Source organism: Centruroides sculpturatus, unplaced genomic scaffold (genome assembly GCF_000671375.1).
Source record: "Centruroides sculpturatus isolate CEXI.00-Female unplaced genomic scaffold, Cexi_2.0 scaffold654, whole genome shotgun sequence".
NCBI lineage: Eukaryota > Metazoa > Arthropoda > Arachnida > Scorpiones > Buthidae > Centruroides > Centruroides sculpturatus.
In genome coordinates, this window is record NW_019384883.1 from 139,560 (window position 1) to 156,275 (window position 16,716).

Genomic DNA, 16,716 nt, shown 5'->3' on the forward strand with positions numbered 1-16,716 from the left:
ATTTTAACAATAAAATTGCCTAGCCTAGCCCACTAACCACTTATACAATAAAAGTTTAAAACTCTTACTTAATAGAATTAGAATAGAAGTTATAAAATATTAGTCTTGTCTTGAATAAAGTATTTTAAAGGATTAAATAAAATTAAATCAATCACTTCTGTTATTTTATTTTATTTTTTATTTTTTTCACTTTTCTGGAAGTTGGATCTCAAGAAACAAGTGGTATTGATGGTGTTGTCTCCCAACCTACTTCTTAATGAACTGCATATATATCCCGCTGCGGAGAAGGCTCTTTCTGCCTCTATGCTAGTTGGTTTCAGAGTCATCAAATAATCATAAATCAAAGATAAGTTTTTACCTTTGACTCCCTCACGTTCATAAACAGCCATTTCCTTTTATTATAACTTATCATAATCCTTCTCAGTACTAGTTTATTTTTGTTTCATGAAGTTTTCTTTTTCACGCTTTAGTTGGATCTCCGATTCTTGTTCCAATGTGAAATTCAGCAAATGAATGCGGGTTATCTGGATCATCGTTTTCCGTTTCCGTAATATCCTCAGCCATTTCTGCTGATTCTACTACATACATATTTACTCGATTCAGCATATTTTTCATCTCCTGGTGCATTACATTTTTTTTGGTATTGTGAAAGAATAATTGGGCTTTCTAACTTTTTGGTTATACTTCTTGGGGTTCTGTATGTAAATCAGCATCCCTCTGACCTCGATAAGACGCCGTTCTCTGATTCTTTTGCGGGGTGCCTCGGAAAGGTCAGCACTCAAGATTGTGTCCTGGATTTTTAGTTTGTGTAAGATAAATTTCAAGGTTGTGTCAGCAGGTATCAAACTCGACTCTCTTCTACAGAGAGCTTTTACGGCGAGTTTATAGGTTAGGTTTCGTGGACAAGGCACGAGGCTGCAGCTCTCCATATGCTTAATTAATAAACTGAGATCGTTCCGTCATGTGATTCATTGACGTCACAACTGACCGTAAATTAGAATTATGCACCAGGACTAGGAGAGGAGTTACTTATTTTATTTAGCGCGAAGACACTTTATTCAGCAAGAGTGGAAAGTCAACTGGCAATTAGATCAGCAGAGGTGAAAAGGCAGGCAGTGCGGTGTAGAGAAGGGGTGTAGCATGTGACACACTAAATGGCAATGTCGCCCTCGCCACCGAGCGATAGCACACGTAGAAACGTGGCAACACCGATAACGTAGACTTTTGCGCTATTATTTAGAAAGTTAATTGAGTATTTGTGGATCCGCAGCGCTGGATCCAGCACCTGATGCTGGATCCAGCAGGTTGAAGAATGCACTGAATCCAGCTGGATTGCTGGATAAGGGATCCAGCAATTGCAATCCCTATTAAGGTCCCAACAGTGTCATTCATATCTGCAATTGAGCCCACAAAAATACTATAAGCCTACTTACAAAAGTTTAGTTTCATATAAGGGAAGTAAAGTCACTCCTTATAGTTGTATCTGTATTAATATAATATAATAAATAAGTATATATAATAAAATAAAAAGAATAAAAACGATAATAAATAAAATAAAAAAAATTATAATAAAAAGAAAACGTCCTCATTTAACTGAAATTAATAATAATGCATAATACAGCCCTTTTAATTGTGTTTATTAGTTAATTATTGATTGCTTTAATAAACATATTTCTTTTAGTAACAAAATTGAATAGTATACTTTTGTTAACTTTTGGAACCTAACCCTATGTTTTGCATTAGTCCTTTGTTTCATATAGCATGGATTTGCATAACATGGCACTTTTGAAGGATACTTGTATATCAAATCCTCAAATATATTATATACTGTATAAATGTATATATACTAAGCAATGTGACCTTAATGATTAAAAATAATACTTTTTGTCAGTGTTTACATTAGAAAAAGCATTATTAAATCAGCTAAAGAACTCCTGTGTGAACTCTGTGAGAAGCAGGGCTGTGGAATCAGAGTTGGGAGAAATTTCTGGCCATAGGAGTTGGAGTCAGAAAAAATGTGTCAACTCTGACTCCGGCATTTAAGATTTAATTTAGTTTTTTTTTATTTAAATGAAACAAAATTTATTTTATATTTATTAATTTTTTAAAATGTATTTGTATTTTGTTATAATTCATTTATTTTAAATTTACTAATTGTAGCTGTATATTCATTCACTGAATGGTTGTCTCTTTAATCCGAAAATATTTCTCTTGGTAGACTATCTTACAGCAAGTCAGGTCAATACTTGACCTGACTTGCTGTAAGATAGCAATACTTGACCTGACTTGCTGTAAGATAGTCTACCAAGAGAAATATTTTCGGATTAAAGAGACAACCATTCATTTATTTTAATCACAAAATGCAACAATTTAATTTATTAAATATGTATCAATAGTTTTCTTTGTAGTATTTGTGTTTAGTAGTTAAATTATTTTGACCCAATCGAATTTGATTATTATTGATTCATTCCTTTCTTATCCCCACTCTAAATAAGTATTCTATTTTTCTGAATGAGCCAGTCTAATTGATCAGAGTATATATTTTTCTTTTCTGAACAAGGGGCTGAAGTAGTTAGATCACACACTTTTTAATTGAACTAACTTTTCAGGAAAGGTGAAATTGAAGTGCAAAAGCTGTAGAATAAAGATATGTAGATGTAGAATTTTATCACTTCCCCTTTTTCCTCTTATTAAATATTTGTTAAAAATTAATTTTTTTATACAAATAAATATTAATGTAAGTTAAATATTAAAAATATTAACTATAAAAGTATTTGGGTAAATGCCCAGGGATCCTTTCAGAGTTTAGAGTAGGGCACCTCTGCCCCCCATAAAATGACTCGGTATTTAATTTTGCTGGATTTGGGAGTCAGAGTCAGAGTCAGCCTACTAAAATTATCAGGAGTCGAAGTCAAAGTCGAGTGTTTTTTTTATCGACTCCGCAGCCCTGGTCAGAAGTAGAATGAGGGTCAACTCCAAAATTTTAAATGCAACTCTATCAAATGTTAACATATTTGGATTGTAATGTCACTTCAATGGGACAAACAGACATTATTCTGGACATTACACATTTTCAGAAAACAAAACTGACATATAAATAGAATTTTGTATTTATTAAATTATACTTTAAAGTTAAGCCAGAAAATGGAATTCTTTAGTTATTTTAAGAAGAAACTAATAAGCATAGTAATAAAGACATCAAACCAACAATAAAATCATCAATTATCCATACAGACTTTGCAGAAGCTTTGTCTGTGTAGTTAAATAATTCCTTAATAAATTCACACATATTTATTTGTTGATGTCTCTTGAGACCCATCATTTTTAAATGCTTTTACCTTGCTTTGAATCATGCCTTCAAATCAATTTCTAATTCAATGGGTATGTCCTCAAAGTCTCAGTCTTCTAAGTCTGACAACAATGATATTTTAAGGATTTGTCTCATCTGTATTATCCTCTCCATCCTGAAACCTTATACACACAACCAAATGTAAAATTTAATCATGATGTATGTGTATAAATGCACTGTAGTGATGTAATAGAGGTGTATATGGTGACCTACCCCAAATCTCAAAAAACTTCACCAATAAAAGCATTTTTTTTTAAATGTACTGTATTAAAAGTATTTGTATACCTTATTTCCAAGTCATTTTCAGTCTTTGTCTCATTTTTTTGGGGTTTCTATTTCATGGCTACCCTTGCACAATTTGCATCATCACATAACTACACCACATTTCCTGCCTTCTTTTTATTTTATCAATAATAGATTTCTTTATGTTCATCGCTAATTTTTTCATTTTTTATTTTATGCATTAATAATAATCTGCATTACCTTTCAGTGCATTTATTTGGTTAGCCTGAGTTCATCTAATTTGATATTATTCCCTACATTTTAAATCTATATAATAAATAATATACTTCTCACTATGATGTTACATATATTCCATTTTCTTTTTGAAATTTTGGCATTCTACCAGATTCCATCTATCCTCTCAAACTGACTTTTCTCATTTTTCCTATTTCCTATTGCTCAATTCTCTTCTACCTCAATTTAATTACACTCTTAAATATTTGTAATGATTACATATAAATTTAAATTTGTATGTAGCCACTACAAGAATTTAAAATTATTAATTTTAAATCTAAAATTGCATATATTTTTATAACATTAATCATAGACCAGTAAAAACAAAGAGAAATTTTGTCCAAAATTGTATAAAGTTCTATATTATCCATTTTTATAGTACAGTCAAATCTTGGATTTTGAATGCCTCACTTTTTGAACAATTCGAGTTACAAACAAAATTTTGAACTCATTGTTACTCTAATTGCTGTACTATACCTTGGTTGCTGAACAAGCTACTCAACAAAGCTGAACATATGATCAACTTCATATACTTGCTATGCTAAAGAAACTCGACAGCCTGACCAATCAACAACAGGACTACTACCAATTCAGAAGTTAGTGGTGCAGAGATTACCTCACATCATGATATGAATCATCAATTATGCTGTTATTTAAATTGCATTTCAATGCACATGTGGAAAGCTACTATTTCCAATTTTTGATATGTGCCACAGCTGAATTTAATTAAAATTAATTAATAAAAACCGCATTAATTGACATTTACATAATATAAATGATGTCCAAGAATTCATGTTTAAATATGTTTAAGTTAAATGACAAAAATTTATTAATATAATACAGTATTAGTATTTAATAATTATTAATACTAGGTAGCCAGTTAATTGAAACTAGAAATAATAATTAAAACTTTCCACTGAAACTGAAACTAAAAGTAGAATTAAAATAAAATTAAAATTAATTAACTAAAATTGAAATTAACATCAAACCAATTGAAACATAATATTTTGGAAAGTGTGGATAAAGTACTTGTTGTCGGTCTTGATTGATTAGGCTTCAATTTAAAAAAATTGTATACCTATAAATTCCCACTGTTGTCCATCTGTCTGTCTTTCCTTAATTAATCTGAAGAACAAAGTTAGATAGAAGAAAGACAAGACCAGATATGGAAACCTTAGGGGCATGAGGCCCGATTAACTATATATGAACTTCTGATGCAAACTGGAAGTCATATTATTTCAATTCAAAACTTTTCCCGTGAAAGCAGTTAATAGATGACCAGTATGACTCTATTGCTAATGGAAAAGTATGATGTACAGGGGCAAGATAATTTGGTATTAATTTGAGGTAGAGAGCATGTATTTGCATGCATTTTAAATGAAATAAATTAAAAATTGCAGCCTGGCATTGTAACAATGTCACAATAAATAATTGCTCATTTGGTTATATTTCATGCATCCAGTCAGAGTCGAGTCTCTATTTATAGCACTTCTTTGTAAAGCATTTTCTGTTTTGGTTGGTGGTGATGGTAGAACATTTTGCATTATATGTATATATATACAGGGATGCACAACCTTTTCTGAAGAAGGACCAAATTAAGATTAAATTTACTGACTGGGGGCCGGACCTCCAAGCGATTAATGCGATGGCTGAGATTGGATGCTGGCGGCAATCTCCTTGATGTCTGGCGTAATGGCAGATGTTGAAACAACCAACAGATTTTCCAAATTCTTGCTGGTTAACCTGTTCCATGTTTTGCACTTGTTTAAATTCATAAGCGAAAACACTTGTTCGCATACATAGGTACTGCCAAACATACTTGCACAAAATCAAGCATTGTCTTTCAGTTTTGGAAATGACATATCTGGCAGTTCTTTGTAAAATATGAGGAGATTAGAATTTTTAAACTGTGATTTCAATTCATCACTGCACTGGATGTCTATCAACTCAAGTTGGGCATCTGAAGGGGCATCTTCCACTTTCACATCAAATGGAGTTGAAAAAAGTTTCAGGTAGATCTTGCATTTCTGGAATTCAGCAAACCTCTCATTGAATGATGTAAAGAGGATGTTAACTTGGTCAGAGTAATCCATTTTCATATGTGGGTATTTCTCTTTCATGGCCTTGCAATGTGGAAAGTTTGTAAAGTTCTCTGATTGCATGTGGGACTCGAAAAGTAATAGTTTGGTCATAAATGCATTGATGTTACTTGTCAATTGAGAAACAAGTTGCATCTTTCCTTGCAATCTCAAATTAAGGTCGTTTAGATAAGCAGCAAGGAAAGCTAAATCACACTGCCATCTTTGTCCCTCCAAATTCCTTGTAGTGTTCCCCCATTCTTTGAGGAAAGTGATAATAGGCCCCAATAGCTCCACAAATCTCTTGAGGACTGTTGCCTTGCTCAGCCAACGAACTTCAGTATACGTGGGCAGGTCAGCATAATCAGCATCTATTTCTTCAAGAAATGATGTGAAGAGTCGATGGTTGAGTCCATGACGGCGGATTAAGTTCACAGTATCATAGACATCTTTCAGCAGACGTTCAAATCCCAGCTTCTTTGCACAAAGTTGCTGTTGGTGAATTATGCAATGATACTGGACTAACTCCTTTTGCCTGTCCCCAAGGTGGTTTTTCAGCAAGGTGACCATGCCATTCTCACATCCAACCATAGATGGTGCTCCATCAGTGGCAATGCTGGATAGCTTGTCAAAGTCCAGTGCTGATTTGTTGCAAACGCTCAATAAACCAGTAAGTAAGTCAGCACCAGTTGTATGTCCGGAAAGTGATGCCATGCCAAGAAATTCTTCATTCACAATAAAATCTAGTGAAACACTTCTAATAAACACAATCACTTGTGCTGTTGATGATATGTCAGTGGATTCTTCCACAGCCAAAGAAAAATAAGCACAGTTTGCAACTAAAATATTAAGTTGGCCAGAAATGTCTGATGCAATTTGCGAGATTCTCTGTTGTATCGTCATGTGGTTAAGACTGATTGTTTGAAAACACTGTCTTCTCAGGACACATCTCACTTGCGATGATAAGACACTTTTTTATCATATCGCCATCTGTGAAAGGTTTCCCATTCTTGGCTATTAAAGCAGATATTTCTAGGCTGGCTTCAACAGCCGCATCCAATTCTCCAGATTGTTTCTTGAACACATTTTGTTGGCTGATTAGTGATCGTCGTAACGATTCGATTTTCCGTTTGCGTTCCGTACCTTGCAGAAGGAAATCCTTGTGTTGGCTTTCATGATGTCGCTTCAGGTTGAATTCTTTTGGCACTGCTATTGTTCCATTGCACAAAAGGCAAATAATGCTGTTGTTCTGTTGCACAAAACAGTACTTGTTAGTCCACACTTCCACTTCTTGAAACTGATGATTCTCGCGATTGACCTTGCGTTTAATGCCCGGCGCCATACTGTTCACTCTGCAAAACAATGTCTCATTGTGCCGAAAATTCTGAGGCCCGCAACAAATCATGTTTGAGATAAGGCAAGCTAGACTACCACGTGCTTTGTTCTGTATCCACTCTGACCAAAGACTAAAGAGGCGGGGACAGAAGACTATTACGCACACGTGGCCAGGCAGGTCTTAATTCGTTCGACCCCTGTCCGGGCGTCTCCACCATTTCTCAGAATTTGTGAGTCAGATCGTCAACATGCCAGGTGCAGGACACTAATCCATCATAAATGTGGTTACCATTCTTACCTAAATTATATTTATGGCCCGTCAGTTTTACCCCCGTGTTCAGAAATGAATCAAAAGTGATTAACACAGTGCAGTGGAAAATCTGAATATTTTAAATATAATTATTAAAATTGCGATATCTCGTTTCAAATTGGCGCTAGAATCAATCTGTTTTTTTTTTTTTTCTGTCACAAATATATCACAGTTTACGACTGTTAAATTTCAAATAAAATAAAAATTAAAAATAATAATTTAATTTTAAATTTACGAAAAAAAGAATGTAAAAATAAAAGTAAATAAAAAGTTCCAATTAATTTACTACTTAAATAACCTAAATATATCTGTTTTCTTTCAAACAAAAAAAACCGCAGCTTTCTAGCTACACGGAATCATTTTACAACCCTCTTTGTTGACAAGTTTATGGCTTGACGCGGTTTGTAATAATTATTAAATCCAAAATATTTTAATGCAAATGGCTTCCTTTTAGTCGTAATGACTCTATTCCAACTACAGTATTAATTTTCTTGGTCCAACTTAATAATAATAAATTTGATGTGAAAAATTTTTTTTCTATTCTTTGTCTATGGAGAGATATTGTTGTAAATTATTGGTTTTATAGCTTTTTGTACATTCCTTTTTGAACTCTGGTTAGTTTTTTTCTAGTTTGAATGACATTAGGTTGACGAATAAGCGTCTTTTCAGAAAAGATTGATTCAAATTCGACTATACCAATCAGAATCTAGAATGTAAACAAATGCTAAAAAATCGTTATTTTCATGGTTTTTCAGCGCTATTTTCACTTATTTTTGTTATTTGACGCTATTTAGACGAATAGGCAAGTTTTCCGAAGCATAAAATTGAAGATTTCCCGCCAAAATAGAAACTTCCCGATAACATCGGAAATGACGTTCTAACATCATTTTATTTTATTTGATTCTTCAAAAAATCGTTATAATACTATGTATTAGACTTAGAATATTCGATATCTAAACCAGAAAGTGTTAGCTAGAAATAGACTTATTTATAGAACAACCCCCCATTTCTCACCTCAGGGAAAGTCATAAAACAGTTGGGTGCTAATGACTGTGAAAGGGAAAAAGTTCTACACTTAGAAACTTCGAAAGAAGAGATTTGGCCTGTAAGTCCGCGGGCCGCATAAACATTGATAGGGGGCCGTATGTGGCCCGCGGGCCGCACGTTGTGCACCCCTGATATATATATATATATTATATATAGAAATAGATATAGATAAATATAGATAATATAATATTATACATATTATATTATATTGTGTTTATAAGCATTTTTATATATGAAATACAGCTAAAAAACTAATAAAAAGATTTTGTTTTGGGGGTCAGGAATGGATTAATTGATTTTATATTGTTTTTTATGAAAAAATTTGTTTTGGTTTTAGAACAACTTTGAGGAATGAAATAAGTTGAAAACCAAAAAAGTTCACAAATGGTTTGTTTTTCCCTTATTCATGAATAATTCATACACATGTATAAATTTAAGTGCGTTTCAAAAAGATTACAAAAGTTAATTAACTCTAAGTTAATAAATTTCTAGAATCAGAAGAAATCTGATTCTAGAAATTTATTACATAATATAATGTGTAGAAAAAGGGACTGTATTTATAAATCAGAGAATATTATAATATTGCACTTTTTTGTCCACTTGACTACTTCATTCTATCCAGTTAGTAAAAATTTTTGAGGAGACACTGCAGAGCATCACTGGTCTTGAGCACTAGTTTGAATTGCATGGCAAAATCTGTCATATGATAGTGTAAGAACTTTGCTATCATATGACAATGAATATATGAATTATTTATATGAATGAACAAATATATGAATAATTTCCATTTCATCATTTATCACTGCCACAGGTAGTTAGTTGTACAAGCATACTAAGTTCTATCATATGTGATGCTATTGTTAATTATTTTGCTTTGAAATTTTAATTGTTTCTTTTTCTTATCTTTTTATATATACTTGTAAAAACTTTCATTATGGTAAGATATTTCCTTGCAAGTATATTGCATTTTTTTGACAAACAATTTATTTTGAAAGAATTTTAATGAACAGAGTTTCATTCGTGTTGTATACATAACAAGTATACACAATCAAAACATTAAAACTCAGCACATAAAATGTACTTTAATGCTGAAACAAACATTTTCTACTGTTTTAAGCAGTCATTACCAGGCTAGGTTATTTCTATAATCAAATGTGACATGATGAAACATAGTTTATAAAATAAAATACATTGTTGATTGGTGAATGCCTTTCACATGACAATAGTAGATGATGTAGGAAAAGATAATAATAGTATTAATAGTATTATTAAATGATATAAAAAATAGATTTCCACACAGAATAGGAAGAATTCATCTCCTTAAAACTGATGACTAAGGCTTTCAAGGTGGTGAACCCTTTCCACTAAATTCTATTAAAAGCTTATGCAATAGGATAAATACAAGTAGTAATGTTGTATAAATCTGAAAACACAGATTATAACATAAGAATAAGCATTAAAAAAAACTAATTAAATAATGAAAAAAGAATATACACAAATTATTTAAATTTTATTATAATTATAATCTTTATATATAAGTAGCAAATTTTATAAAATTAAAATCCTTTCTTTTGTTTAAACCATGTCTTTATTTTTAATATCTGTTTTTAGTTCACAATGAAGTGATGGTTTAAGACCTCAGATTATTGACAGATCCACTTTATTCAGTACCATATCCTTTATACATTTATTTGCCAATATATGTTTCAGATTTCCATCCCTCTTCTGTTGACTTGCAATCTTTTTTTTAATATTTTTTTTTTCCAATTCTTTCTTTCTGGTTGTTCTTTTTCCATTTTCCTTTCATCCATCTGCTCCATATGGTATTTCTTCATTTTCCTTGTGGATATGGGCCACATCCACATGAAGAATATGAAAGAAAAATTGCAAGCCAAGAGGAATGGAAACCCAACACACATATTGGCAAACAAATGACACAGTACTGAATGAAGTGGATATGTAGATGGTGTAAAGTCTTAAATCATCATTTTGTTGTGAAATAAAAATAAACATTAAAAATTAAAATATTTTCATCCTGATGATAAGCTTTGTCAGTTAAATCAAACAGAATAAAGATTGAAAAAAATCTTTAGATCATCATCCTTATTCAGTTTGATTTAACTGCTAAAGTTTAATCCACTTGGATAAAAAGTGCTTTATCCAAAAAATACAAAATATTTACTCTATTATTATATTTTTAAAATACTTACATGATGCAAGAAATATGCAGTGACAAGAGATGAAACAACTGAATCTAAATCACAGGTTTCATTTCCTAATACAACATATACTTCTTTAAACTTTTTCAAATTTTCCTTAATAAAAAAAAACATTATAAAATTAATAATCATTCAATATAATCATTAGAATTTTAAAACCTTATTCTGGTTTTATTTAAAAACCTTACATTTTTCTAAAGATTTNATTGGTGGCGGAGTGGAAGCGCTCTATTGTCAGCATCCAAAAAGCCAGATTCACGCATGCGCTTTACAGAGCACCAACCTCACCCGGTTTAGCTGGTGGAAGCCTAGGTTCTCGGGTGGATGCTACACGTATACCGCATCCAATTCTATCCAGGACTGGTTCTGGGCTGTTAGCCGCCTGTCTGCTAGATATTTGGCCACCCTCGCCCGATTACGTGAATCACGAGTAGATTTATAACTTAACCCAACTGATATGAATTTATTGGTATGTTTTTATGATAGTTCTGTATTGACAGGAGTTTAAAAAATCCATTAAAATATTTCATATTTTTATTCCGCTCTCCTATTTTATATTACTCACGGATTTCAATGTTAAACCAGTGATATTACAATTTCATATATCCCATCTTTAAAGGGATGTAGAAAAAAATGTGTACAATTCTTGTATAATGTTAAAAAATTAACTGTTACTTTGACAGCATCATTTACAACTAAATTTAATGAATGAGAGAGATGCACGAGGTACAGAAAAAGATCTAGAATTTATTTTCCTTAAATTTACGATTTATGTATCCGTTTGTCATAAAAATTTGTCTTTCCACTTTTTTCCCGAGACTACAAATATTCGAGTACAAAGTAACTGGTTTCGATTTATTTCTACTTAAGAAGTAGTTAAATAATTAAGCGATTAGGGAATTGGGGACATAAACAAAATCCTGATGAAAGAGCCAAAATTTTACTTAAACAAAAGCTTAACCGAACCATCTCTAGCTGAGTACAGTGGAGACTGATTTCTTTGTATTATTAACGAAATAAAGACAGAATTTTTTCCAGTTCAATGACCGAAAAGTTGTAAATTTTGGAAATTTCTGAGGACACTTGGTCCTAAAATGAATTAGTTAGAAAACAAATGACTATTAAGTTTAACATATTTAGATTTTTACAGCTATGGTGAGAAACATTTAAAATTTACAACAACCCTGTCGTGTCCTTTGATTTACACTAGTGATGCGACAAAACAGGTATTTGACATTGACCATATTGGCACCCTGGGGATTTGGCAGTCAGTGTGTATGCATGCACTGCAACCGTCTCTAATTCCATTCATTAGTCACTCGTAGGGAGCTATTTGACTAAGTGCATTGTTTTAAGATTTAAAAAGTAAAGAATATTTTATGTTATTGTTATGCACGTTTTTTACAAAGCTATATTTAATTATAATTTTCTTTAAAAGTATATTCATACAATTGAAGAATATTTTGTACCAGGTATGTACCGGTACATCCACCACACATTTTATTTCACCAAGTAAGTTTTTATTATTTTATTTTTAATTGTAGCCCTTATATTGTGGCTAGCGATTCGGAATGTAATTGTGATATTAAAAATGCATTTAGAGAAGTCTACGGTTTTTACTGGCTTATCAAATAAATGATACGAATACAACCTAGACCATCACTGACACGCAATTGACTGATTGCCCCTGGCTGTCGGCTTCTTACAGAAACACAGCTTCCCTATCATCAAATGTCACAGCAAGCCACTGCTTTTAACAGACCACATATTTCAACAAAACTCAACAAATACCATAGTGCAGATAGGCCTGTCACCAAGCACCCTGAATAGTGATGTACTGTACTGTAAGATTAAAGATAGATCCTTATAAATCTTCTCAGAATAGTGCTTTCTTACGCAAGATGGTTCTAAAAAAAGCCACTGACACAATCCTCATTTAAACAGACTGCTCCAATATCTGGTGCTCTTTTAACAGGACATGTAAATCATAGGGAAGAAAATCAGGAACATGAGTATTTTCTCTTAAGCAAACTGCTCTCTTATACAATGCTATGTTAAGTGGACCCAACTGTTAAAATTCAAATTAAATATCTATAAATATTTTAAAAGAGAATAACCAATGGTAAGATAAAATAAAAATGCTCTTATTTTTTAAAATTTGTTGTTTTAAAAAATTAAAAATAGGCAGATGGCACTTAGGCTGTGTACACACTAAGCGTTTTTCAACGCGCGTTAAACGTGCGTTTTGAAGAACCAAGAGTTCTATGTAGGCGTACACACTCAAACGCCAAGCGCGCGTTTAACGTGCGTTTATAGATTTTTGTTAAAACGCACGTTTTACGGGCGCTTTGAGATATATGTGCTGCCATGTTACCGTACATGCGATCGTGCGTTTTGCGGGCGTCAGCCAAGCGCTTTGAGATATATGTGCTGAAATGGAGAACGATCATTTCGATACTTATCTATTTATTGATGAAATCTAAAAGAGACCAACCATCATCAAAGGATTTTATAGATATTTTAAAAGAATTAAAAAACTTGAATTTATTTTGTCTTAGTTTTAGATACAACGTCGCAAACATTTCTTGCGTCAGTCTATTTCGTAATATTGGGTGCACCCAAAATTCTCTTTGCCTCTGCCGTCGTCTTTTATAGCGACGATAGAGGAGCCACACACAAGCAAACACTTCCACATCCATTTCCAAACCGAGCCAGTGCGCACGCTCCGCTAAACGCTCGGCGTTAAACGCGTGTTGAAAAACGCCTAGTGTGTACAGGCTCTTAATCACCCAACAGATAACATGGCAGTATGAGTCATCAAGGGTTGGACTTTTCAGATGGGTCTAAAATATTTGTTTCTTCTAAGATTTCAATTATTCAAGTAATGAAATCTTAGAAGAATTAGCTTAGTCAACATCCCCTTTTGATTTAGCTTACTTCACTTTTCTGTAAGAAGTCTGCTTCTACTCAAACATTTCATGTCAGTGATTGAGGCCAATGTAACTTTATTATACATGGTGCACAATGAAGTCCTAAGTCAAACGAATAAAAGTATCTAGAGTTATGGTATTGGTGTGGTAAAGTAACCATGAATACTAGATAATAGACTGATGGTATTACCTTTTGTAGTAATGTTTGAAAGTTAGTGTTCCTATCTCAGAAACTATGAGAAGTATATAAAACAATTATATGAAAAGGTTGTAGATCATCACTGAATCAGTAGGAAATGACATTTCCCAAAAACAGATGATACAAATAGATGGTTAGACATTACGCACAATGCCATCATTTGCATTATGAGAATTATGAGTGGTACACTCTCTCATATTCAAAATATGGCTGTGATGTAAAATCATTATTGCAAATAAACACTCACATGTGGTAATGCGCAGTCCTTTGAAGAGTATCAAGTCAACAAGATTATGGCAAACTCTATAAATGAAAAGTATTATGAGATGGTACTGCTACACAGCAATTGTGAATAAAGTTCTAAAGAAGCTACATGACAGCAGAGATACAAAATATCTTCAGAACCAAAATTTTCCTTGAAAATTATTGCACACAATAATAAAACAATTTATGAAAAAAATAAATAATTAGTACTATATATACATATATAAACATCACAAAGCTTGATAATTATATTAAAGCCAAACAATTACCAAATTAAATTGGTCCACTAAGTAGCCTGATTTAATCTGATAATTGTTTGGCTTTTATCTAAATATACTGTAGTTCTAATTTTCATATGCATTTATTGAAATATGTTTGCATTCATTTACATGTGTTTTAAGTCAATATGAGATATAAAAAAGTAATTACAAACAACACATTAAAAACAGTAAATGTACATTAAACAGTAAAACAGATTTATAAAAAATTTTATTAATGTTATTCATGTCTAAAAAATAGTATGAGGTGATTAAGTATTATAATAAAATTTATTAAGACAAATTTTATTACTAGATTACTTTATTAAAACTAAGAAAAATGAAGTTTTAATATTCTAAAATATTACTATATTGATAAAAACTTCAGGTTTTGAAACATTTGAAAATATATTTGTTTAATTTAATAACATACTTTTTGTTATGAGATAAAATTTGTTAATTAGCATGGAAGGCTTTTTCAATATATTTATACTTTATTTAAATGTCTTAATTCAGATTTTATTAAACTCAGTCATTTTATTTCAATCAATAATCATGTAAAAAATTACATTTGATCTTTAATGAGACTTGAAGAAAAAATTAGAATATAGATAAGTTTTTACAACAGAAAAATGATGAAAATTATATTTTTCTCTATTTTCTCATAATTATTGTAATTTTAAGATTTCCTTTTATTTAATAATTATAATTAAATTTTGTTATTAAAGATTTTAATTTCTTATTAAATAAATTATGTGAACCATTTATAATATGTATCATTTGCATTTACGATATTGCAATTATATAATGTTTTCAACAATAAATTATATAAATGTTTAAAGTTTAAAATAATGGAATGCATATGAAAATCTCACATTAACACAAAAACAAAAACAAAATTCAGTATATCATCAAGAAATCTAAACATTGTCTGTACAAAATTGTTGCTGTATGGCAACAACTTTGCATTATTAAATAATAGAATGGGAAATTATTCTTTAATAATTATTATTCTAGAAACTGAAATATAATTTGAAACTATTCTAAAAAATTAAGCTTAGCCAACAATTAAAAAATTACAATAAAGTAAAAAGTAGATGTTAATGAAATATTTTTAAATTTTGTTTTCATAACAGATTTATTATGTAAATTAGAAAACTAGCATAAGAACAAAAAATATGCATAACATATGATCTTTTCATTCATTAATTATTATTATACAGTATTTATATAGATAATTAAGCCTTCTTATACAACAGTTAAATTGAATGTTTTGTAAAATAATACACAGTATATAATTATTAAAAGCCAACAGTATACTGTTCAAAATTACAACCAAACAGTAGACTTCATACTAATCATTCCAAAGGAAATTTATGCATAATTCATCTTATAAATGGTATATTTTTAAACTTATTGATTATATAAATTTCCACTTAATGCTGTGTATGTGCAGTAAATTCTATTAAAAGCTTATGCGTTAGGATAAATGCAGGCAGCAATTCGTCGTATAAATCTGAAAACGCACATTATAACATAAGATTAAGCATTTTAAAAAATCAAAAAAATATAATATATATTTATACATATTATTAAAATTTTATTATAATTACAATATTTATATATAAATAGCAATTTTTATAAAATAATTTTTATTTACGTATTTTAACACGAAACACATGTACAGTACAGAGCATGTCAATTTCTTATGAATAAATAAATAAATAAACAGTTAGGCTTAAATGAACTTACCAAATTTTGTCTACAGTAAATCAGATACGATTCCATTTTGTTTATTTAATTATACATTTCGAAACTAATTTAAGATTATTTATTTGATAATAATAGGCTATACCAATATACAACTGGTAAAACTGTCATCTCATTATATTTACGTTTACAAGAACTTGGCAGACGACTTTAGCCGGAGACATTCCTTTTCTAACAACAATCCTATTGGATTATTTTATGTGACATCACGTCAAATCGGTGACGTAGATACGCACGAGAAAGCGAACACCTGCCAAAACACGTGACGGAAAATGTTTAGCGACATGAAATTATAGTCAATTGGACAAACGGTAAATGACGAAAGTTTTAACCTTAAACTTTATTGGATAAAATATACGTCACGTAAAAATAACCAATCATTATATATGTGTTTTAAAAAAACTGATAAATTGTATCACGTGCTTTTTTCACCGCTACTTTT

General features: G+C 31.0%; 1 protein-coding gene across 1 annotated transcript in view; it reads right to left on the reverse strand.

The window, feature by feature from the left end:
* The window catches only part of LOC111631063 (exopolyphosphatase PRUNE1-like), a 23,045-nt gene extending 6,575 nt beyond the window's left edge, over positions 1-16,470 (reverse strand). Inside the window, exons 1-2 of the mRNA XM_023375257.1 lie at positions 16,257-16,470; positions 10,846-10,950 (exon numbers count right to left, since the gene is read on the reverse strand). Of these exons, the coding sequence (XP_023231025.1) occupies positions 10,846-10,950; positions 16,257-16,292 (141 nt within the window). The 5' untranslated portion in view covers positions 16,293-16,470. The remainder of the gene's footprint in view (positions 1-10,845; positions 10,951-16,256) is intronic.
* Between the last annotated feature and the right edge of the window lie 246 nt (positions 16,471-16,716).